This window comes from Mesoplodon mirus (assembly GCF_964341445.2).
Source record: "Mesoplodon mirus genome assembly, chromosome: 7".
Classification (NCBI taxonomy): Eukaryota; Metazoa; Chordata; class Mammalia; order Artiodactyla; family Ziphiidae; genus Mesoplodon; species Mesoplodon mirus.
In genome coordinates this window covers 53250078-53274554 of record NC_138983.1, presented here as the reverse complement: position 1 = coordinate 53274554, position 24477 = coordinate 53250078, and the positions used below count along the sequence as shown (strand labels likewise).

The following is a 24477-nucleotide window of genomic DNA, read 5'->3' as shown; positions in this document are numbered from 1 at the left end:
CTGTCCCATCCCTCTAAGTGGACACAAAGCACCGAGCTGATCTCCCTGTGCGACGCAGCTGCTTCCCACTAGCTATCTATTTTACGTTTGGTAGTGTATATATGTCCATGCCACTCTCTCACTTCGTCCCAGCTCACCCTTCCCCCTCCCCATGTCCTCAAGTCCATTCTCTATGTCTGCATCTTTATTCCTGTCCTGCCCCTAGGTTCTTCAGAACCATTTTTTTCTTAGATTCCGTATACATGTGTTAGCATACGGTATTTGTTTTTCTCTGGCTTACTTCACTTAGCATAGGATCCTCCAAGTCCATCCATCTTGTTATAAATGGCAAGATTTCATTCTTTTTATGGTTGAGTAGTATTCCACTGTATGGAATATTCTTTATCCATTCATCTGTTGATGGACACTTAGGTTGCTTCCATATCTTGGCAGTTGTAAATAATGCTGCTATGAATATTGGGCTGCATGTATCTTTTCAAATTAGTGCTTTTGTTTCTTTCATATATATACCCAGGAGTGGAACCACTGGGTCATATGGTAGTTCTATTTTGAGTTTTTTGAGAAACCTCCATACTGTTTTCCATATTGGCTGCACCAATTTACATTCCCACCAAGAAGGTAGGAGGGTTCCCTTTTCTCCATACCTTCTCCAGCATTTATTATTTGTGTTCTTTTTGATGATGGCCATTCTGACAGTATGAGGTGATATCTCATTGTGGTTTTGATTTGCATTTCCCTGATGCTTAGCAATGTTGAGCATCTTTTCATGTGCCTGTTGACCATCTGCATTTCCTCTTTGGAGAAATGTCTATTCAGGTCTTCTGCCCATTTTTTAACTGGGTTGTTTGGGGTTTTTTTTTTGCTGAGTTGTATGAGCTGTTTATATAGTTTGGATATTAACCCTTTATCAGTCATATCATTTGCAAATGTTCTCTCCCACTGAATACCTATTTTGAGTCAGGTCTCAGGTATAAGAGGAGACAAGAGATTAATAAGATAGAAGTTATAATCTAGTAAGAAAGACAGAATTGTTCATAACTAACGTTAATGTGGTACAGTATGGTAGGTCCTGCCTTGCCCTGACCAGTTGCTCTTAGTCCTCATAATACAAAAGTAACTGACTATGAAAGCCTACAAATTAATCACTGTCATTAAGTTGCATGTGATACTTATTAAATCACCAGTTGGCACTGTAGTAAAATAACACTAGTAATGAGAAATTGTACCCGAGACATAAATGTTAAATACAAATAATGTGGTCAGCTAAAAGCAGTTTTTACAACCATATGAAATAATTATGCTGTAATTTCATGATTAAGCTGGTGGAGTATAAAAGGCTTGGTAAACCCCCAGCTCCAGGTTCCCCACAGCCTGGCAGGATCTTACTCCAAACAAGCAGACTATATGGGACTTCCCTGGCAGTCCAGTGGTTAAGACTCTGCACTTCCACTGCAGGGGGCGTGGGTTCGATCCCTGGTCAGGGAACTAAGATCCTGCGTGCTGCAGCCAAAAAATTTATAAATAAACAAACAAACAAGCAGACTATCATCCCCACCATCTGAGAGGGTTTCCAATGAAGAAGCTGGGAAGATTTGAAAAGCTGCACTAACTATCCTCTAAACTAATGCCCTCTGATATCCTTTACTGAAAATCTATCTTTTGAGCTTATCCCAGTAAAATATAACTTGTATAAGATTTGAACAGCAAAGAGTTTCTTCTCATTAAGACTCACTCAAACTCTGCCAGACTAATTCAGGCAGAACAAAACAGGCACCAAAGGAAGATACAAGCAAAGCTCAACAGGAGCTCAGAAAGTAACTCTAAAAGATACAGCCTAGGAGAATGTACAGAGTTTTAATAGGCTGAAGAAGAGCCTAAGGGAATAACATGAGCAAAGGCCCAAGGATAAAGATGAGGGAACTCGGAATACAAATTGAGCATGGGATGTGCTAGGAGAGAAGCTTAGTTCTATAACAGCCAGTACCTCACAGACAAAAATGAAGCAAAAAAAGCCTTGGTTTAGTGATTTCTCGAATTAGGTGCTTCCCTGCATAGGGACAGTTACCTGCAACAGCTCTTTAGCTGAACCTCTCTTCTCCACATCCATTTCAAGACAGCGGTTCAGAAAGTCTCGGAAGATAGCTGACAGCTTCTCTGGGTTCTGAAGCTCCGGGGTCCCATTGGTGGCGATGAGGTACAAGGCCTGGCAATACAAACAGAGAATTGCCTTGGGCTCCAACTGAGGTTCTCTCCTGGTCCCCAGACAGGCCCTCTAGAAATATGGTCAGCTGCTTTCTGCCTTCAGAACACAAAGAGGCAGCTTTGGTATACTGGAAAGAATATGAGTTAAGGGTCAGGTTTAACATTTAATGGCCATGTAACCAGGTGCAAGCCAGTGAACTTCCAACTTCTTCATCTGTAAAACAGGGATGATAATAGTGCCTATCTCACATGTCTGAAAAATAAAACAAGATAGTATATTAAAAGCACTTTGTAAGCTTATGAAGTGTGTTACTGACCCAAGGGTTTATTATTATCCTTGATTATAGATCTAAATGGTTTATTATTCATTTAGCCTGATGATTTAAACACCTGCCCATTTGCTGAAGGAAATTATTCCTGGTGCCATCACTTCAGTCATCTAAAAACTGATCTCTTCTAGCAGGACAGAAATATATATAAAGGAAGCATTCTGTAAAGGAGCAACCTGTTTCACTGTTGCCATCCTGGTCCCCTAACATGAAGCATCTCCTGGGAAAGGTAAAGAAAAACACAGTCAAACTAAACCTTTCAAAGCACTCAGCACTTTAATTCATAAAGTGTTTACACAAATACTGTCTCATTTAATGACCACAATAACTCTGGGTAATAGGCAGGGCAAGAATTATCATCCCCATTTCACAGATAAAGCCCAGAAACATAAAGAGATATGCCTGGAATCATGCTGTTTACACAAGTTCATGTCCTCTGACTCTACTCCCAGTCTTATTTCTGTCACGCCCTACTGATATCATTTTCAAGGCCACTCTAAGATGGAAGAAGATGAGTGGCATGTGGATCCACAGGGCAAAACTGGGGGCCGAGGGTAGAAACTACGAAGGTAGTTTTAGTTTGGTACACTAAAGCCTTTTCAATAATCAGAGCTATCCAACAAAGATTAGATGACCGCCTATCAGTGACAATGCACAGGGAATTCCTGCACTGAATGGGAGGTTGGAATAAACAACAAAATGAAAGCAGTAAAAATAAGTCTCACATTTGCCCATGATCAAAATTACCAACCTACTTGCATCTGTATTCACATACCCGGCTTTCCCTCTCCTATTACAGTGGATAAATTGTGCATATTCTAATCTAATGCTCTTTACTTCAGTACTTGATCGAACCCCCCTCATCTACTTAAGGACATCACTCCTACAGATGTCACTTCTCTCTTGTACATGACCATTTTCCTATCCACTAGATCAGTCCCATCTGCACAAAAACATGCTATAATAATATCTTAAAAAAAAAAAAAAGGGACTTCCCTGGTGGCACAGTGGTTAAGAATCCATCTGCCAATGCAGGGTAGACGGGTTTGAGCCCTGGTGGGGGAAGATCCCACATGCTGCGGAGCAACTAAGCCCGTGCGCCACAACTACTGAGCCTGCACTCTAGAGCCCACGAGCCACAACTACTGAGACTGCATGCCACAACTACTGAAGCCTGCGCACCTAGAGCCTGTGCTCCGCAACAAGTGAAGCCACCACAATAAGCCCACGCACCACAACAAAGAGTAGCCCCCGCTCATTGCAACTAGAGAAAGCCCACATGCAGCAATGAAGACACAACACAGCCATAAATAAACAAACAAACAAACAAACCCTTCCTTGACTCCACTTTAAGATATTGCTCCACTGTTACCTTAACAAAACTCCTTACCTTAAAGCAAAACTCCTTTAAAAGAAAACAACAATGTAAAGTAAAAACTAACTGCTTACACATGCCATCTCAACTCTGCCCACTCTGGTGAATTTACTCTAATTAGGCTTTCATTCCTATCACTCCAGTGAAACTGATTGTCAAAGTCATTAATAACCTCCACACTGGCAAATCTAATGATCATTTCTTAGCGTTATCTTAAATGCAACCTATCAGTCAGGTTTAACACAGTGATTCATCCTCCTTCTCGAAACACTTTGTCCTCTTGGCCTCCAGGACACTTCTCTCAGCTCTCCTACCTGGAAGGCTACTCATTGGCCATTTTGCTAGCTCCTCTAACCTGTAAACATGACAGTATCCCAGGTCTCAGTACTCTCCCCTCACTCCCTAGGTGAGTGTTCTCATTTTCAACTAGCTCTGATTTTTAAATAAACCAACTATATAATACCCACTAATAAATTTATATTTAGAGTACTGACTTCTCACCCTTGAACTCTGAACTCTTATGCCCAATTCTACTCAGTATTTCCACTTGGATGTTTAATAAACATTTCAAATTAACACAGAACCTTGTCCATTCTGTTCACTCACTTCAAGGACACTGGCCTCCTTGGTTTTCCCTAGGATGTATCAAGCACGTTCTCAAAACAAGTTCTTTATATACTTGACACCTGGAAAACTCTTATGTCAGATTAATCTCATGGCTCACTACTTTATTTTCTTCAGATTTCTCCTCAAATAACTTATAAGAGAAGACTTCATTCTCTACCTAGAATAAAGTAGCACACTTCTCCCTCCTTCCCCCCTTACTCTCCTAAGCCACTTACTCTGCTTTTTTTCACAGCTCTTATCTTGTTACTATATATTAATTTATTATCAGTAGAACAGTTTCTTGCCCATGATAAGAACTCAAATAATCATTGAATAAATGAATGAATGACTGCTAATATACCTTTTCTTTAAGCATTTATACTTTAAATTCAACAGTGCCTAGTTTTATCCAGAAAAGAGAAATCCAACAGCCCAAATATCTTGACATGGGCCTAGTAATACTCACTCTCAGAGGATTTTCATTAAGGTATGGGGGCTCCCCTTCAATCATTTCGATGGCCATGATGCCCAGGGACCAAATGTCAACCTTAGGCCCATAGGCCTTCCGTGTCACAACCTCTGGTGCCATCCAGTACGGTGTTCCCACCATAGTGCTCCTTTTGCTCTGCTCTGGGGTGATCTGGGCACAGAATCCAAAATCAGCTAGAAAAAGAAAAGACAAGACAGAAAGGATTTATATGTAGGGTATTCCTTCTGTAAATATTGACTATGTGCCTACCCCTAGGTATCAAGCTCTGCCTGCATCCTAGCCACTGCATCCCTTGTCTCTCCAAAGCTAGAATCACTTAACTGCCACCTTCAGCTCTTAGCCTGTCTCCTGTTCAACCCTGAAGGAGGAACATAACAAATATCATCTCTGGCTTCCTTACCCCTCCTCAAACCAGAAGCACTAGGCATTAAAGTCCAAGCCACCCCCATTGACCTTGATTACTTGCCCCAGTACTGCTTTCTTCTTGAAAATCATTCCCATACACCAGTATCTGGTAACTAGATCCTTGCTTTATTTCCTGGGCATGAGTCCTGGACTTAAACCCTAATCACCTACAACTAGGCATGGACCTGCTTTAATAAGTTCCTCACCCTGTGCCCCAGGACACAGACTGCTAACAGTCCTCCCATAAGCAGCCCATCCATCTGTGACACAACCTGTTTGTCTGGACTATTGGTCCTTACACATTTGAACAAAATGTTCTGCCTGCAGTTCATTCCCATTATATTGCAATTATATGTTTATTTAATTATGAGGCCTTCAATAAGAAGGACTATGTCTTCTTACTCATTTTTTCATTTCCAGAGGGCCCAGCATACAACAGACATTTAATAAAAGTTTGCTGAATGAATGACTGAATGAAAGAAGTTACACTAAACTCTTTCTTCTAATTATGTATTTTGTGCTTCCCATACTAGATTGAGAACTACTTAAATACAGGCAAAAGTATCCTCAGCGCCCATCATGGGTCCTAGCACATAGTGGGCATTCAGTAAATTTTTTTGGCTGAATGTATAAATGAGTGGAAAAAAAAAAAGAAATGTCATCCTATATAGTGCTGAGTAATATAAAGTGCCCGCATATCCAAGGAAATACAGATTCTCTGGTGACTCTTGTAGCTACTCTTATATGATTATCATCCCAGAGGAGACAGGGTCCCACAGGGAAGAGAAGTATTACAACTCTTACTCACTTAGCTTGACAGAGCCATCCATTCCCAACAGGATGTTGTCACTCTTGATGTCTCTATGAATAACTTGGCTCGAATGCAGAAACTCCAAAGCCTGCAGGCACTATTGAAGTGGTGTGGGCAGAGGGAGAAAGAAAGGACATATAACATGAAGATTTACAGAAAATCGCTAATCCAACCTGTTCATTTGATGATAACAAGAGTGAGGCCCCACTGAGTAAAAGGACTTACTCCAAATAAGTGGAAGAGGCAGGTCTGGAACCTAGTCTCCTATCTCCTAGCTAAGCATTCTTTTAACATTCCGTGCTGCCTTATATCGTTCTTATAATATACTTGACCATACCGTATTATAACATAGCTTATAATAGTTTTCTTTAACTACAGGAGTTCCTCCAAAGTATTTTAGAGTTGTTTACAGAACATCAGCACCTTGATAAAGAACCCGAGGCAACAAAAAATAAATAAATACTGAGGAAGAATATGGAAAGGATTTCGTAATGAAAAAACTGGAGGAAAGTGACAAATAAGAGTTACATCTGGGAAACTAGACAACAGAAATGATATTAGAAGGAGTGAACTTAGGAGGATAATCTTATTTTGGTGAGGAGATAAATTTGTACTGTTTGGGGTATGCTGGTTTTTATATTCCTATAAACATTTGCAGACTAACGTCTGGTAGGCCACTGCAGATGTGAATCTTGAGTTCTGTAGAGAGGCTGGACTTGAAATAAATGTTTACAAGTCATTTGTGAAGAGGTGATTTTTTTTTTTTTTAAGTAATGGTAATGGTTGGAACTGGCAAATGCTATAGGAGATAGAGGAGAAAGAAAAGAACCTTGGAAAACACCCAGACTTAGCAAGAAAACTAAGTAACATAGAGACTGAATGGAACAATGAAAATGCATGGTTCTGACCAACAACATTATTCTAGACAAATCTCTTACTCCCTCTGGGCTACTGGCTATCCCCCATCTGTAAAATGTGGGGATCAGAAAAGATACTCTCAGAGTTACTACTAAATATACTAGTTTAAGTTCATAACCGAAAGCTAAAATTTTAGGGGCTTCCACTGATTAAGAAACACTAAAAATGCAAACGAATTAGAAGATACTATTTAAATATTCTCAACTTAATACTTCACTTTCTAAGAACACGTCAATGGTTAAATTAAAAACAAACCAATATCCAGAAGCGGCTTTTCCCTGGAAAAGTATGACTTGCTTTCCTAAGGAGGCTAGAGACTTTGGCCTCTGGATGTAAAAAATTATGAACAGGGACTTCCCTGGTGGCACAGTGGTTAAGAATCCGCCTGCCAATGCAGGGGACATGGGTTCAATCCCTCCTCCAGGAAGATCCCAGATGCCACGGAGCAACCACGGCTGTGCGCCACAACTACTGAGCCTGTGCTCTAGAGCCCGCGAGCCACAACTACTGAAGCCCATGCACCTAGAGCCCATGCTCCACAACAAGAGAAGCCACCGCAATGAGAAGCCCGTGAACCACAACGAAGAGTAGCCCCCGCTCGCCGCAACTACAGAAAGTTCGTGTGCAGCAACGAAGACCCAACACAGCCAAAACTTAATTAATTAATTAATTAATTAATTTTTAAAAATTATAAACAAAAAGGATGATTTCAAGAAATTGGAACCCTCATGCACTGCTGATGAGAATATAAAATGGTACAGCCACTGTGGAAAACATTTTGGCCAGTCCTTAAAATATTAAACATAGAGTTGTTGTATGACCAGAATTTCCACTCCTAGGCATATACCCAAGAGAAATGAAAACATACATCCAACCAACAACTTGTACGTGAATGCTCACAGCATCATCCATAACAGCCAAAAAGTGGAAATTACCCAAATGTCCATCAATTGATGGAAAGATAAGTAAATAGAATCTTATTTGCTAGTAAAAGGACATATGCTATAACACGGATGAACCTTCAAAACATTATGCTAAGCAAAAGAAGCCAGTCAGATGCACATATTATATGATTCCATTTACATGAAATGCCTGGGACAAGCAAATATATAGAGACAGAAAATAGATTAGTGGTTGCATAGGGCTGGGAGGGCTGGGAAAGAGGGTGCGGGGCGTGACTGCTAATAGATATGGAGTTTCTTTTTAGGGTGTCGAAAATGTTCTAAAATTGATTATGGTGATGGCTGTATAACTCAATATACTAAAACCCATTAAGTTATACACTTTAAATGGGTGAATAATATCTCAATAAAGGTATTTTTAGAAAGGGGAACTATCTCCATGAGAACGTAAGGATAATAGTAATGCCACCTATTTAGGTAACATTTAAATGTTTCTCCAAATGCTTTTTGATCCATATGGTACCCCTAAGGCATATACAGTGTGAATGTTGCAATTTCTAAGATAAATCACTTGAGGCTTATTGATTTCCTCAAGCATGTATCTCAACACCAGTGAAAGTCAGTCCTTGGGGTGACTGAAAAACATCTTAGATATTACAATGGTTGTGGTTTTCCAAAGGTCCCCAGTATATAAACAGATATACAGTTTATCTGTGGTATCAAATTTCATGAAGGGAATGTGATTAGGCAAAAATGTCTTAAAAGGCTCCTGGGTGGGGGAGGGAAGATAATGAAACAAAAGTTGAGAAACACTGCCTTAGCGGAACAGCAAAGAAAAGAAATCAGATCTCCTAAGAATCCCAGGCCTGTGTTAATTCCATTAACCTATGTGTGTATGTGTTCTAGATCCCAGGGTTTTTAATGAAAAGGTGATCATATTTTCTAGGACAGTAATGATTTCACATGACTTTATCCTTCCTAACATTAATATAAAACTACATCGCTATGCCTCCAAATCTTGCATCATCAAAACCCAAGCATACTGATCCCCATAAAACTCTGAACCTAATCTTCTAATCACTTAAATCTTCTACTCTCCCTCATTCCCAAACTTTTCTATTATTAGCCTATCAGAAAGTTCCAGTCTCTTATCAGCAAAGCACCCAATATGTTCAACTTCTTCTAATACTCTCCTCATCTCCTTGCTCTAACGAAAATGTGGCTATCCCCTGAGGACACTGCTTTTCATGGAGGCCTTGCAGAGGTATTTATTTTCCCTTCTTATACAAGCATTTTACAGACTTGAGACATATAATAGCAATGAGGAGAGAGGAGAATGCCTATTTAAGCTTTGTTTCCTATTTCTTTTGCCTGGAAGTATTTTACCCTAGATTTTTGCTTGGCTTACTCTTACATACCATTCAGATCTTTACTCAAATCTATGGCAAAACCTTCCCTGACTACTCAATCTGAAATAGTACCTCCTCTGTCACTGTCTTTTTACTCTTACTTTATTTCCTTCATAGCACATGAATAAAGCAGGAAAGCAGAATAAAAATATCTTTAAAATATATACCCATATAAAAGAGGTAAAGGAAAATAAGTGTTCATAGTTATTTTTAAGAGGTTGAAATTATGTGTGATTATGCATATATATACATATGTGTGTATATATATATATTTTGGAAATTTCTCACTTTCAGAATATAGTAATCTTTAAAAAGAGGTATAAAAAGAGGATGATGGGAGAGAGTACAACTAATTTTTCCCACCTCTACAGTGCCCAGGCTGAGATTCCTTCAGATGCAGAACTTTGAGATATATGGATATGGAGGCCATGTCCTGCTCAAGTCTGGTTGGCCACTAGCCTTACCTCACGGCACACAGCTGCAATCTGGCCTTCATCCATGCAGGTTTCTGTTACCACGTCTGTCAAAGAACCTCCAGCCAAATATTCCATGACAACCCATAGCTCATCTCCCACGAGGTAACTGTAGGAGTAAAGATAAAGGGTGAGAAGGAATAGAGTACACTGGACCATAGCAGTGGCTTTCAAAGGACAAGCATATACCAGAGTGACTCTGCATTTCCCTCAGTCCTGGAAGAGTCTAGGGTTCTTTTTTCTAAGGAAAACCAGAATCTGTGGGACAGAATCACTAACTTGACATCTCTTAAGGATTCGCCTGGGGAAAACGAAGCACACTGTTCTGTGAAGTCCCAAAAGACAGAACTACAATCACTAGGTTGAAGATACAAAATTATTTCATCACAACACAAAGCAGTACTTCTTAAAATTAGGCATGATTCCCACACCTCTCTGCCTGAAAGGAGAGAGCATCCAAACATTTGACAAAGATGGGATTTGGAGTCCATCTTACCAATATTAGGGAAAGTCACTAAACCTCCTTTAGAATTCTATTAGATTTGAGATCCATGAGACCCATACTGGGTCTTGTTCAAGATTCCATTCCCAGAAAGTGTGGCACAGTAGATGTCAATATTTACTGAATAATTCAATGAGTAAAATAAAAGATAATTGTAAATGTAAAATGAAGTATTAACTATAAGAGCCATTGAAAAGCTGTAGAGTTTTATACACATAGCCATTATGCTGACAATGATCTCCATTTTGAATGTCTCTGATTCTAAGAATGGAATAAATTCAGTAAAGGCTGCAGAACCAAAGCTGCTTCTGGAAGCCAAGGTTTCCCAATTAGTACTGTATCCCTAGAGAGATGACGGGGTTGACATGAGTTAAAACCGATAGCCTCAGGGACTGGATCACTCAGCTCTATTATGTGATAAACAAAAACGGCACCTAGGAGAGACCTTCAAGATGGCGGAGGAGTAAGACATAGAGATCACCTTCCTCCCCACAAATACATTAGAAATACATCTACATGTGGAACAACTCCTACAGAACGTCTACGGAATGCTGGCAGAAGACCTCAGACTTCCCAAAAGGCAAGAAACTCCCCACGTACCTGGGTAGGCAAAAGAAAAAAGAAAAAACAGAGACAAAAGAATAGGGATGGGACCTGCACCTCTGGGAGGGAGCTGTGAAGGAGGAAAAGTTTCCACACACTAGGAAGCCCCTTCACTGGTGGAGATGGTGGGGGGGAGCTCTGGAGCCACGGAGGAGAGCGCAGCAACAGGGGTGCAGAGGGCAAAGTGGAGAGATCCCTGCACAGAGGATCAGTGCCGACCAATACTCACCAGCCCGAGAGGCTTGTCTGCTCACCCACCAGGACGGGTGGGGGCTCGGAGCTGAGGCTCGGGCTTTGGGGGTCAGATCCCAGGGAGAGGACTGGGGTTGGCTGTGTGAACACAGCCTGATGGGGCTAGTGCGCCACAGCTAGCCGGGAGGGAGTCCAGGAAAAAGTCTGGACCTGCCTAAGAGGCAAGAGACCATTGTTTCAGGTGCGCGAGGAGAAGGGATTCAGAGCACAGCATAAATGAGCCTCAGAGACGGGTGCGAGCCACAGTTATCAGTGCAGACACCAGACACGGGCATGAAACTCTAAGGCTGGTGCTGCAGCCACCAAGAAGCCTGTGTGCAAGCACAGGTCACTATCCACACCTCCCCTCCCGGGAGCCTATGCAGCCCGCCACTGCAGTCTACCTGAAAAACAATTCAGATTAATGATAGTAAAGATCAAAAATCTTCGAAATAGAATGGAGAAAATACAAGAAACGTTTAACAAGGACCTAGAAGAGCTCAAGAGTAAACAAACAATGATGAACAACACAATAAATGAAATTAAAAATTCTCTAGAAGGAATCAATAGCACAATAACTGAGGCAGAAGAACAGATAAGTGACCTGGAAGATAAAAGAGTGGAAATAAATACCACGAGCAGAATAAAGAAAACAGAATGAAAAGAATTGAGGACAGGGCTTCCCTGGTGGCGCAGTGGTTGAGAGTCCGCCTGCCGATGCAGGGGACACGGGTTCGTGCCCCAGTCTGGGAAGATCCCACATGCCGCGGAGCGGCTGGGCGCGTGAGCCATGACTGCTGAGCCTGCGCATCCAGAGCCTGTGCTCTGCAACAGGAGAGGCCACAACAGTGAGAGGCCCGCGTACCACACACACACACACAAAAAGCATTGAGGACAGTCTCAGAGACCTCTGGGACAACATTAAACGCACCAACATTCGAATTATATGGATCCCAGAAGAAGAAGAGAAACAGAAAGGGACTGAGAAAATATTTGAAGAGATTATAGTTGAAAACTTCCCTAATATGGGAAAGGAAATAGTCAATCAAGTCCAGGAAGCACAGGGAGTCCCATACAGGATAAATCCAAGGAGAAACATGCCAAGACACATATTAATCAAACTATCAAAAATTAAATACAAAAATAAAATAGTAAAAGCAGCAAGGGAAAAACAACAAATAACATACAAGGGAATGTCCATAAGGTTAACAGCTGATCTTTCAGCAGAAACTCTGCAAGCCAGAAGGGAGTGGCAGGACAAATTTAAAGTGATGAAAGGGAAAAATCTACAACCAAGATTACTCTATCGAGCAAGGATCTCATTCAGATTCGAAAGAGAAATTAAAACCTTTGCAGACAAGTAAAATCTAAGAGAATTCAGCACCACCAAACCAGCTCTACAACAAATGCTAAAGGAACTTCTCTAGGCAGGAAACACAACAGAAGGAAAAGACCTACAATAACAAACCCAAAACAATTAAAATGGTAATAGGAACATACATATCGATAATTACCTTAAATATAAATGGATTAATGCTCCAACCAAAAGACATAGGCTGGCTGAACGGATACAAAAACAAGACCCATACATATGCTGTCTACAAGAGACCCACTTCAGACTTAGGGACACATACAGACTGAAAGTGAGGGGATGGGGAAAGATATTCCATGCAAATGGAAATCAAAAGAAAGCTGGAGCAGCAATTCTCATATCAGACAAAATAGACTTTAAAATGAAGACTATTACAAGAGACAAAGAAGGACTCTACATAATGATCAAGGAATCAATCCAAGAAGAAGACCCAGCAATTGTAAATATTTATGCACCCAACATAGGGGCACCTCAATATATAAGGCAAATGCTAACAGCCATAAAAGGGGAAATCGACAGTAACACAATCATAGTAGGGGACTTTAACACCCCACTTTCACCAATGGACAGATCATCCAAAATAAAAATAAATAAGAAAACACACACTTTAAATGATACATTAAACAAGATGGACTTAATTGATATTTATAGGACATTCCATCCAAAAGAACAGAATACACGCTCTTCTCAAGTGCTCATGGAACATTCTCCAGGATAGATCATATCTTGGGTCACAAATCAAGCCTTGGTAAATTTAACAAAATTGATAAACCATTAGCCAGGCTCATCAAGAAAAAAAGGGAGAAGACTCAAATCAACAGAATTAGAAATGAAAAAGGAAAAGTAACAACTGACACTGCAGAAATACAAAGGATCATGAGCGATTACTACAAGCAACTCTATGCCAATAAAATGGACAACCTGGAAGAAATGGACAAATTCTTAGAAAAGCACAACCTTCCAAGACTGAACCAGGAAGAAATAGAAAATATAAACAGACCAATCACAAGCACTGAACACGAGACTGTGATTAAAAATCTTCCAACAAACAAGGATCAGAGATTTGAATTTACTACAAAGTTACCAGGGGCCAAGAATGAAACAGAACTCTTAAAAAAAAATCAAATCAAGTTCTGTAGCGTTTAGAACAAAGGAGGGGTCCCAATGTCTCCGCACTGGTGAAATCTCAAATGAAACTACTGAATGTCACATTTTAAGAGAATGCAGACAAACTAGAAATTATTCAGCAGGGTAAGCAGAATAAGGAAAGATTTGAGATGCAGAATGATTTAAAGACCTACATGTTTGACTCAGGCAGATGGGCTGAAGGCATTCCCTGGGGTAGAACGAACAGTATCAGGATCAGCTGTGAGAAGCTACAGGGTGGTAGGGTTCAGCCTAACCCCAGAATACTGTGCAGCAATCAGAGGTGTCCACCAATATGCAGGGTCATTGGCAGAGAGCCAAGCATCATAGACGAATCTTAAATGGAGGCAGTTCTGAGTGTTGGTGTTTCCTTCTCCCCTAAGAGTTCCACCATCCATCCATCGCAAAGGCCCTATCTCTCTGACAGGACTACCACTCCATACCTGTCCAAGTAGTTCACAATATTTGGGTTCTTGTTTTCCCTCATGACCAGGATCTCATTAATAATCAGCTCTTTCTTCGGCTGCTGCTGAAGGTTCATCTGCTTAATGGCCACCTGAAATTAGAGTACATTCAATGTACAACCAGAGTCACTCAGCATTTACTGAGCACCTACTAAGTACCAGACATCAACACTAAGGAGATAGAAATGAGTAAGATATGGTCTTAGCCCTTGAGGAAATCACAGTTCATCTCTGGAGACCAGTGGTACTCAGTGTGAGGTCCCCAGACCAGCAACATCAACATTATCTAGGAATGTGCTACAAATAAAAATTTTCAGTCCCCACATAAACCTACTGAATCAGAAATTCTGTGGGTTTTTTTTGTTTTGCTTTTTTTTTTTTTTTGCACAAACTTTCTATTTAATGGAAAAGTTCACTTGCTAAGTATAAGGATCATTTATTACTTGGCATTGGTACTGGTGTCACTGGCGATGAGGATAAGACATATAGTTATGAAGGATTTAAATGAGGAAGTGAAAGAATTTAAAAACTGATCTTTCCATTCATCTCTCTACCTTCTTAGATCTCTACTTAATCCAAGCCCAAGTAAATAGACTTCCTTTTCCTCAAAAACTCTGTACTTTAATAAGCCCTCCAGGTGATTCTCATGTGCACCAAAGTGTGAAGATCAAACTTGCTACTAAATAAAATACTTATATTAGAAAAATACTTTTAAAAATCACAATATAAAAGAGGTATGCTATAACCAAAGTCCCTACAAAGTGTTACAGGAACATAAAACTGGGCCAAGAACTCTTTCACACTATCAATGCAGAGGTTTCATAAAGGGGAGATGAGTTTTTGAACTTGTTGTGGAAAAATAAATCAGAGTCGACCAGGTTAAGAAAGAATAGAGAAAGGGGATCCTTAATGTTTATGTATGAAAAAGATATTGATAGGCTTTTTGTCTACAGAAATAAACAAATTTTCACATAATACAAATTTAAGGAACACGTTAGTTTCCAAGGCACTTTTGTGCCCTTTTTTATGTGTCGGGTACTATGTAGGGTATTCTCAAATGTATTTCATTTAATCCTCTGAGACACGTTATGAGTTAAATATTACAATTGACCCCCTTTGACAGATAAGGAAATTGTGATTCAGAGAGGATACGGGACTTGCCTACACAGCTATTCAGTAGCAAAGTCAGGATTAGAATCTCAAAAGTGACGCCCATTTATCCTGCACACACAACCAGATTAATCTTCCCCACAGTACACATTTGGTGACTCTCTCCCCTGTTCAAAGCAGAAATGGCTCCTGTTTGCCTAGAGATGTTCCTTGGCCCAACATTCGAAGTCCTTATGATCTGACCCCTATCTTACTTCTTTCTCACTGTATTCCTTCATATACTACAATCTGAGCTTCTCTCCATTTAGAACATCTTGCTCCACTGTTTTTACATGTTCCAAACCATCTTATACTTTGTATCAGACCAAAAGAAACCTCATTCTCCAGACCAGATAGGTTTTTTGCCTTCTTTAAAGCCCCATAAGATTATACTTATACCTCTCTTGTGGAACTCAGCACATACTGAATTGTATGATGATTGGTTAGGGTGTGTCTCTCGAGAAGCTTGAAAGCTCATTTGAAAGCTCAGAATCCCTGGTGCCAAGCACAGGGCCTGACACACAGTGGGTGCTCAACAAATCTTTTCAGAAATGAAGAGGAAAAGACAGAATTGAGTGGGTTGATAAATACTTTGTTTTTAAACCACAAAGAGCATTAGCAATAGGCTGCTCTATCCCATAGGAGTAGACTCTAAATTATTTCCTAAATGTTTATTCCCTAGAAATAACAGCCAAGAACATGAACACCTAACAGAACAAATAAAATTAGTCTTTCCAGAATCAGCAAGAAGTGTAGAGGATGAATAATTCAACTTTTATGGAAAAACCCCAAATTCTACTATTTCTTCAATCAAGTATGGAAAATCTTCTCCCATGAGCCAGTTCATCAGTAAGAATAGAAATGATTTTTAAAAACATTTTGATCACCTCCATTCCCTGCCCCAAGTGAGAAAAAATTTCTTTGGAGTGGAGTCTCCTATCAGGTTAGGCTTCTGGTCTGGCTGCAGCTTGCTATAACAGCTGATGTTTAGCTTTTTCTAATGTTTAAAGAGGAACACAGTGATCTAAAGGCACATTACATTAAGACTGTAAGCCCTTACAACACGTACTAAGATCTGGATTCTCTGCAGCTCCTCAAGCCATCCTGGAGGATGGGACAGTGCTAGTGAACCCCACAGAGGTCACTGCTGGCAGCAGCAAGGGAGAAAAGACGCAGGCCACGGATGACAGAGCGGGTGGCAGGACACCAGGAATCCTTTTCAATAGCTACTGACTGACTATAGGCTAGGCTAAATGCCCTTCACCTAATCAGATCCCTTCCATTCAGGCCAGCAGAGAGCACTCCTATAACAGAAAAAGAACTGGACTTGAACTCTGGGGGTCTAAGCTCTGGGGCTGAGTCTGTCACTTACTAACCTTGACCAGTCACAAGCTCTCTGAGCCTCGGTCCCTTTATCAATACTGAGGATAATAATCCCAACCCTGAATCTCCTCCTCACAGGATGGTTCTGAGAACTAAATGAGACAGTGGTCAATGTGTTACTCATACATAAGAAATGTAAATCATACAGTAAGACAGCAATGAAAATGCTAATCATTGTCATAACAGCATTTGAGGAGTAACTGGCACAGAGCAGCAAGAGTGACAACGTTATCAGCAGGAATGACAGCAAAAACAAACCACCCTCCCACCACTACTGCTTACCGAATGCCAGTTCTGTCTTAGGTGCTCTTACTGACATTATCTCTGTAAAACCTAACAACAACCCTGTCAAGCAAAAATCATTATCTGCATTTTCAGGGAAGAAAATGAAGACTAAGACTTACAAGAAAGTTGCCCAAGGTCATAATCAATGCTTTCAGGTTCATATGACTTCAAAGCCACTTCCAGTCTATTCTTTCTATTACACACATTCCCTCTAAAAAATGGGTTTGAAAATTAATTGCTGGATCTGTAACTGGGAGATTTCCAGTACTAATATGCTAATCTTCTTACATATGACAGACAATAGCTCTCCTCTTCTCAGCTGGATAACTCCCAATAAGCACTCGCTCACAAACACAGAGTATCTCGATAGCTGCACTAAAGATTTACACTCCCTGGGGGAGGAAATGAGGCCTTCCTGGCTACACTGCATTAGCCACCCTAATGGATTCCCTTCCATTCATAGTTTTGTAACCACAAGGCAGGCACATAGTGAAGTCAAGCTGGCCACTTCTCCTGTGGCCAGCTGCTCACACATGGAGCCTCAAGGCCTTCCAGGAACCGGCCAGCACCAGACTGCCTCCCATCAAGGGCTGTGAGGCCCCAGAGGCCAGAAACACGACAAGGGGCCGTGGTGCCTAACCTTAGCTCTGCTGCAGCCTTGCAGCCCAGAAAGCACAAGTTAAAATTTTAGAATCAAAAGATTCTAACCCAGCCCTTGCTAACTGCTATTAGCACAACCCTGCAAAAGTTACTTAAACTGAGTCTCAAATTCCTCATCAGTAAAAAGGAAATAATATTACCTACCTCATAGGGTTCTTTTTAATATTAATATTTAATATAACCTCCTTTTTTCTATCTCTACCTCCAATACAGCATATTTAAAATCAGCAGAATGATACCATCCTTCCTTCTTTACCATTATTTTGTCACAGGTTCCTGTCAGCATTATAAGAGTTTTATATGTACACAATAGAAAGTATGGTTTCTTACATTTATATATATGATTTTAATGCCTGAATCTTTCACATAGTTCTTAGCGCAAAGTGTAGCATAAAGCAAATGTTCAGTAAACATTCTTTAGAATAAATAAATACAAATAAAAATTAATATATATGTAATTCTTAGTTTATGGTATATTTTCGCACGCATTACTTCACTCAACTCATTCACATTTTGTGAGGTATATGTTATCATGCACATTTTATAAATAAATAAAATTCAGGCTTAGGAGGTCAGATGACTTGCCCAAGGTTTTATAAGTAAGTAAAGGTAAACATCTAGGTTATTGGATTCTCACATCAAAGAACAATTAATAAATCTTTAAACATAATAATGTGTTTTTTTTTTAAGTTGACTTACCCTCGATGGAGCCTCAATATTTGGCTCAGACACTTGTAAAAGCCTGACAAGAGCACAGTGAGGTACGTGCTTTCCCTATTAACCATGACTTCTCCAGTACACCATGGGGTTTCAACCACCAAACATATAAAAGCAGGTCCTAGTAGCCTCCCTCAGAAGAGCCCAACTCTGTTTTCACTGGAACAGGAGGTGCCTCTCTTAAGCTCTGAGGCCCATTAGTCTTTTGAACTAAGATCTTCCCCAGGCAACTCCCATATACAACCCACCTTCCAACATTCCTGCTCTGCAACCAAAGAGTACAATACAAAGAAACTTCAAACATTCTAGATTCCCTTCATGGCTTCCTTCTGCTGAAAATAAGATCTTAGGTATCAGGCTTTAGCAATAAGATCAGAGCCTTACCAGCTTATGAAATGTGAGAGACAAAGAGGTGCCTCCAAATGAGGACTTCAATGTCTACTGGAATCCTGGGCACAGAGTAATGGAAGGACCACTAGACTGGGAGGCAAGAGACATATGTTTAAATCTCTTCTATATCAGATTTCTCTCCCAAGCACCAGACTTGTAAAAATAATTGTCCACCAGGCAGTTTCACAAGAAAGTCTCTCAGGCAACATCTAACTCCCTCAAATCTGTACCTCCTCCTTTGTTCTTTCTCCTTGACTAGTACCACTCACTTGTGAGCCATCCTCACATTCATCGAATTCTGTCATATCTACTTAAGTACCTCTCAAATTCATCCACTTCTCCCCATCCATACTATGTTATCACTTTAGTCCAGACCATCATCTCTCACATGGAATTACACAGTAACCTCCTGACTCATTGCTCCACTCTTATCTCCCCCAATCTCTTCTCTACACTGTAGCCACAGTGACTTTTTCCAAAATCTGTAAATCCCATCATGTTAAGGAGTTCTAGTCTGTAATACTGAGAAACTAGAAGTGTCCCAATTGAGCTAAGAAGGGCAAAAACTTAACAAAAAGAAAAAAGAAACAGTGGAACTGAAGGAGTAGTAGTTGGTGGTGGATACTTACCTCCTGTCCTGTGGCCACATCCATTGCAGTGTACACAGTGCCTGAAGCACTGAACAACAGGTGGGGGAAAGAAAAAAAACAGGTGTTAGATGAAGTGACATTTGTCAAATGAAGCTCTACACACAATCTGGCAATGCAAGTGTTAATAAAAATAGCAGCAAAAATAATCCTCCCCATTGCCTCTCCCACTCCACTCTCATGAGAGGCAGTATGTAGTAGTAAAGAGAATATACGCTCTAGTGGCCATCAGGAAGTGAGGGAAGAAAGGAGGGACGGAGGAAGAAAGGCAGAGAAATACTAGGAATAATGCTAGGAATGTAATCATGTCCATTCTAAATGACTAAAAACCACACTTTATGCCTATAACCATGAACCCTGTGTGTTTGTAGATGAGTGATATGCAACAATATTTGTAACCTTACATGTCAGTATGTCAGATTTATATGATGCGATTGAAAGAAACTTAAAATTCTATGTACTGCAAAAATGTATTCTAGGCAAGCTCTGTGATTATGCTTCCCAGGGAAGTCAGGTCAATTCGGGGGCAAAGTCACTTGTAAGTTTGCCTGGAAGACAGAAATTATGGTCACCAGCTTCCCAACTACAACTCTTTAGTTAGGATCCTAGCTACATGTCAGGAAGTTGATATCATAAGATATGGACAATCAAATAAGGATGGGATTCTTTGCATTGGCAGTTATTTCCCCATTGCCTGATCATCCTACCTCTAGACATCTTCTGTCATAAAGCTGATGTCTATATTCCTGTCCCCATTCTCCACTATCCCACCAGATATATACCATTCTTAAAGGGCAAGTATGCCCAGTCCTTGGGGAACTGGACATTTTGAGACTGTGTCTCCATGATTACAGAGGCTCAGAAGCTATTGAAGCCCACTGGTTAGTTCCTGATTGTTTCTGCCTCAGATAGACATATGATTAGACATATGAATTCCAGGTCAAAAAAACCTTCAGGTCTTAAAGGGGAAAAAAAAACAAGCAAAATTATAATAGTACTAATTTATCTTATTTGTGTGCCATGTACAGTTTTAAAATCATGGAACGTGGAAGCATCAGCATAGGTGCTTAACACATATTGCATTCCTCCCTTAGCACTAACACACCTGTCAAGTAAGCAAGGAAAAAAACTTTTGCAGATAGTGCCTATTTATGGACCTCATACATCTGAACACACACATCAGCAGTTTGGGAGGTGAAAGACCCTGAATCCACAACCCCTTTTGCTTAAATGAAGAAACTGAAGTCCAGAGATAGGACCTGACTTGCCCACACTTGTCTGTGTACCTTTCTGCTACGTTAATATCTCAGTGTAATTATCTAAAGGAAATACCATCCCAGATTACTCTGAGTCAAGCAAAACAATTTCTTCTCAAGGTGTTAACTACCTTATACCGGTTCAGACTCACAAAAGCACCAGACCAGGAAAAAATGAGATGCACTCAAGTCCAGGGTTGTTTTGAGGATTGAATTAAACAACAGATGCAAATAACAGATGTAAGCTGCAGAGTACTGTACAAATACAACATCAGTATATTATGCATTACTTTATCTTATTTCAGAAGTTCTTGGATGCATAAAAAAGAAAACTAAAACAGAAAGCATCAATTACTTCATTAACAACAATGCTTTCACTCAAGTAACACTGAGAGCTTTCTACAAGCCAGACACTTCAGTTTCTTTTTAATTTTAGCTAATTGGGTATATCTGTAGAAATTTTATTATTTTTCTTTTTTATACAGAGGTATAACTTACCTAAAGTAATCTGCACAAATCTCAAGTATACAATTTGATGATTTTTCAATATGTACACACCTACATGTTCACCATCACGATCACCCCTGAAGGTTCTCCCTTGCCACATCCCAATCAACACTCCCCTCCCAGACGCAATGATTATTCTGACTTATATTAGCATTAGTTTTGCCTGTTCTTTAACTCCATATAAATAAAATCATACAGCATCTGCTCTTTTGTATCTGGCTTCTCTTACTCAAAATAATGGCCACTTTTAAGACTTATCACAGTATATTATAATTTTTTGTTTGACTGTCTATCTCCCTCTGTAGACATGGGGTCTCTGAAGGGAGAGACTGATTCATAGCTGTATTCACAGTGCCTAGCACCTAGCAGGAATTCAGTTAAGATTTGCTGAGTTCGGTACCTTGAGGGCAGTATACAAGATGCAGAAAAGGAATCAGAGAGCAGGAGGCATGGATTCTGGCTTCCACTAGAAAAACAGACCCCATTACACTAGCAGAAGAGTCTGCAGCTCTGAGTCTTCCATTTCATATTACTGCTGGTAGGTCTCAGCATCAGGTAAACAGGGTTAATCTGGAAAAGCAGAGCTATAATTTGGGAAGAAGGTTTTGTGCTAAGAAAATAAATGGGTTTTTCACTCTCACCACGGGTGTATTTTTAGCAACCATGTCAGCTAATGGCACATCTCACATATTAAACATAATTCTGTAAACCTGAGGTCAGCCTAACAAAACACCTTCAGATGGGTGAGGTGGAGAAAGAAGAAGATTTATGAGAGGCAAAACAAAAGCAAAATCATATATACCAGCACACACAATTTTAAGTCATTTTTCTAGGGAAGAAAATGCCCCTACTAACCCTTGTCCAATCTTCTCAAACCGTGTGTATTTCTTCTTAGGATCGCCCACACTCACTATGCTCCCTTTGAAAGAAACAGAGAACATGAATCAGTTTTTCCCAGATCAACATACAAAACAGGCCCCATATTTTCCCAAATGCTAAGCTGGCAAGGATTAAAGAACTATCTCCAATACCTAAAAACCACACTAAGCAGGTCCTTAGTTTTCCCTCTTTAAGTTTCAACCAGAAGTTTCATCCCCTTACCGCTTTTATTCATAGTACTCTAATCCAATTCTAAACTCCTAAAAGTTATTCATTGATTTTAAAATCCATTCATTCAATAGACATTTACTCATTTTAACATGCTCACTTACTATGTACTAAGCTCTATGTTGAATGCAACAAATAAAGAGATAGATGAGACACAGTTAAGACAGTCTCTGCTCCCAAGAAGCTCTAATCTCAGAGGAGACAGACAATAAGTATAAAGTTCCATGAAAATATAATAACTGTGGTGATACAGAAAGAGGCAAAAATATAGACTGGAAAGGCTTCAGGAGGGAAGTGATATCTGGACTAATTTTTACAGGGTTAGTAGGAATTAGCCAGGGAGAGAAAGTCAAGAAAGGTTTACAACAGAAAGTACTTCAAGTACAAAGACACAGAGGTATGAGAGAGTTGACAGTTTCAAAAAAAGTATTCTGGAGATGGTAAAACTGAGGCCCACAGAAAGGAAGATACTGCCCCTCAAGGTCACACAGCAAACTGGTGTCAGAGCTAAGATTAGGAGCTTGGTTTTGGTCTCCCAGTCCAAAGCCCTTTCTACTAATACCAATTACTAGTATTTGGTACTTTTCACATACATTATTTCATCTGACTTACAAATGAGACAGGTATTAACATCCCTATTTAAAAGATGAGAAAAAGGAGGGCCAGAGAACAGTAGGAAATCACCCAACATGCAAGTTAGCGGCCGTGCTTCAACCCAAGGGTCCATAAGTCCCAGGCCAGTCTGCTTTCCATAATTCTATGTTCTAAGTATTACTGTTTAAAAAAAAATCTGGTTCAGAGAAAAAGAATACATACAAGAGTAAACAGACGGCTAGGTAAGTGGCTTTTCTTATTTCATCATTTCGTAAGGGCTCCGGGCAAGGGCAACTTTTAAAAGAGTGAATTTTTTAAAAAAAGTCAAGTAGGAATTATCAGGACAAAATCGAGAGCTGCTAAGCTGAGGAACCAGAAACCTCAGGTTTAAAAAGCAATGCCAGTGTGCAGACTTGACCAAATCAGTCACATCACATCCTCTTTAGAAGTAGATAAGTTCAAAGAATAAATCAAAGACCTTGTCAGATGATTCTTCCGAGCCTACAGACCAACCCAGTCCTTTCTTCTCATATGAATTCTCCTGCAGATTACTGAAAAAGAGAAGCAAGCTACCCTAATATTTCTGGTCACCAAAAAAAAGTAAACTGGAAGTTTCCACCTGACTGCAAGGAACAGCATGTTCTGACTACAGGAGCACAAGTTGCACTCTAACCCCAGCTCTGCCACTTTTTGGCTGTGTGAATTTTCGCAGAGTATTTAGCATCGCTAGCCTCAAATACCTTAACTGCAAAAAATGAGGATTATAATGTCTGTCTTCAAGGGTTAAAATGAGGAGTAAATGAAAAAAAAATCAAGAAAATGCCTTGCTTGTCATTTGGTACATAGCACAGGCTCACAAAATGTTAGTTTCCCTTACTTCTTTTCCTTCAGCCAAGATGGCAGATCCGTCTTCTGTCAACAGAAACATCAATAATCAACATAGCACTCTTTCCCACCAGGTTTAGACAAGGCCTCAGTCTTTCTCAACACAACATTCCAGACTATTCACTAGGTAAAAGCTATTTGTCATCTCCATAACCCATGCCCAGTGGTAAGTGATTTCTAGCCCTTGAGGTGGGCTATCCACGCTATCATCACATTCTCATCCTAATGCTGCATCTAATCAGCACTGGTGAGACAGAGGAGGTGGGTGCAAGGACAGGTGAAGAGAAGCACAGTCTGACTAAGATATAAAGCACAGCCAGCCAGCCACATACACCTAGCACAGAACCAAGATCTTTATAGCAATAGAATTCCACCTTTGTGCTTGGCCAGTCACATACCAGAGGGAAATTCAAAAACCTGGAAAGTGCTTACGTAATTTCTCCAAGATCTCCTCATCAGACATTTTTGGCTTCTTCTTCTGCTTCTCAGTATTCCGGGTCAGAGCATCTGGCGTAGTGGTACTATTCTCAGTAGGTGAAATGGGAGATGTAGCCACATCCCGAGTTGGAGTAATAGGAAGTGGTTCAATTACGGACCGTGTGTATACCTGCATTTTTGGTGCAAAAATTTGGCAAGGCCAGTCTCTCTTAGATGTGTGT

The 24477-nt window shown here is 40.2% G+C and overlaps 1 protein-coding gene across 11 annotated transcripts in view; it reads right to left on the bottom strand.

Annotated features, from left to right (window-relative positions):
• PAK1 (p21 (RAC1) activated kinase 1) overlaps positions 1-24477 on the bottom strand; it is a 235227-nt gene that overhangs the window by 3710 nt on the left and 207040 nt on the right. For 10 of the 11 annotated variants that reach the window (XM_082627866.1, XM_082627868.1, XM_082627871.1 and 7 more), the window contains 8 exons: positions 24251-24425; positions 22088-22151; positions 19452-19500; positions 14218-14330; positions 9912-10029; positions 6216-6315; positions 4979-5175; positions 2066-2203 (listed from right to left, as the gene is read on the bottom strand). In XM_082627866.1, coding sequence (XP_082483992.1) covers positions 2066-2203; positions 4979-5175; positions 6216-6315; positions 9912-10029; positions 14218-14330; positions 19452-19500; positions 22088-22151; positions 24251-24425 — 954 coding nt within the window. Of the gene's footprint in view, positions 1-133; positions 1501-2065; positions 2204-4978; positions 5176-6215; positions 6316-9911; positions 10030-14217; positions 14331-19451; positions 19501-22087; positions 22152-24250; positions 24426-24477 lie in introns of those variants that run through there. The other variant, XM_082627864.1, reaches the window with a different exon arrangement.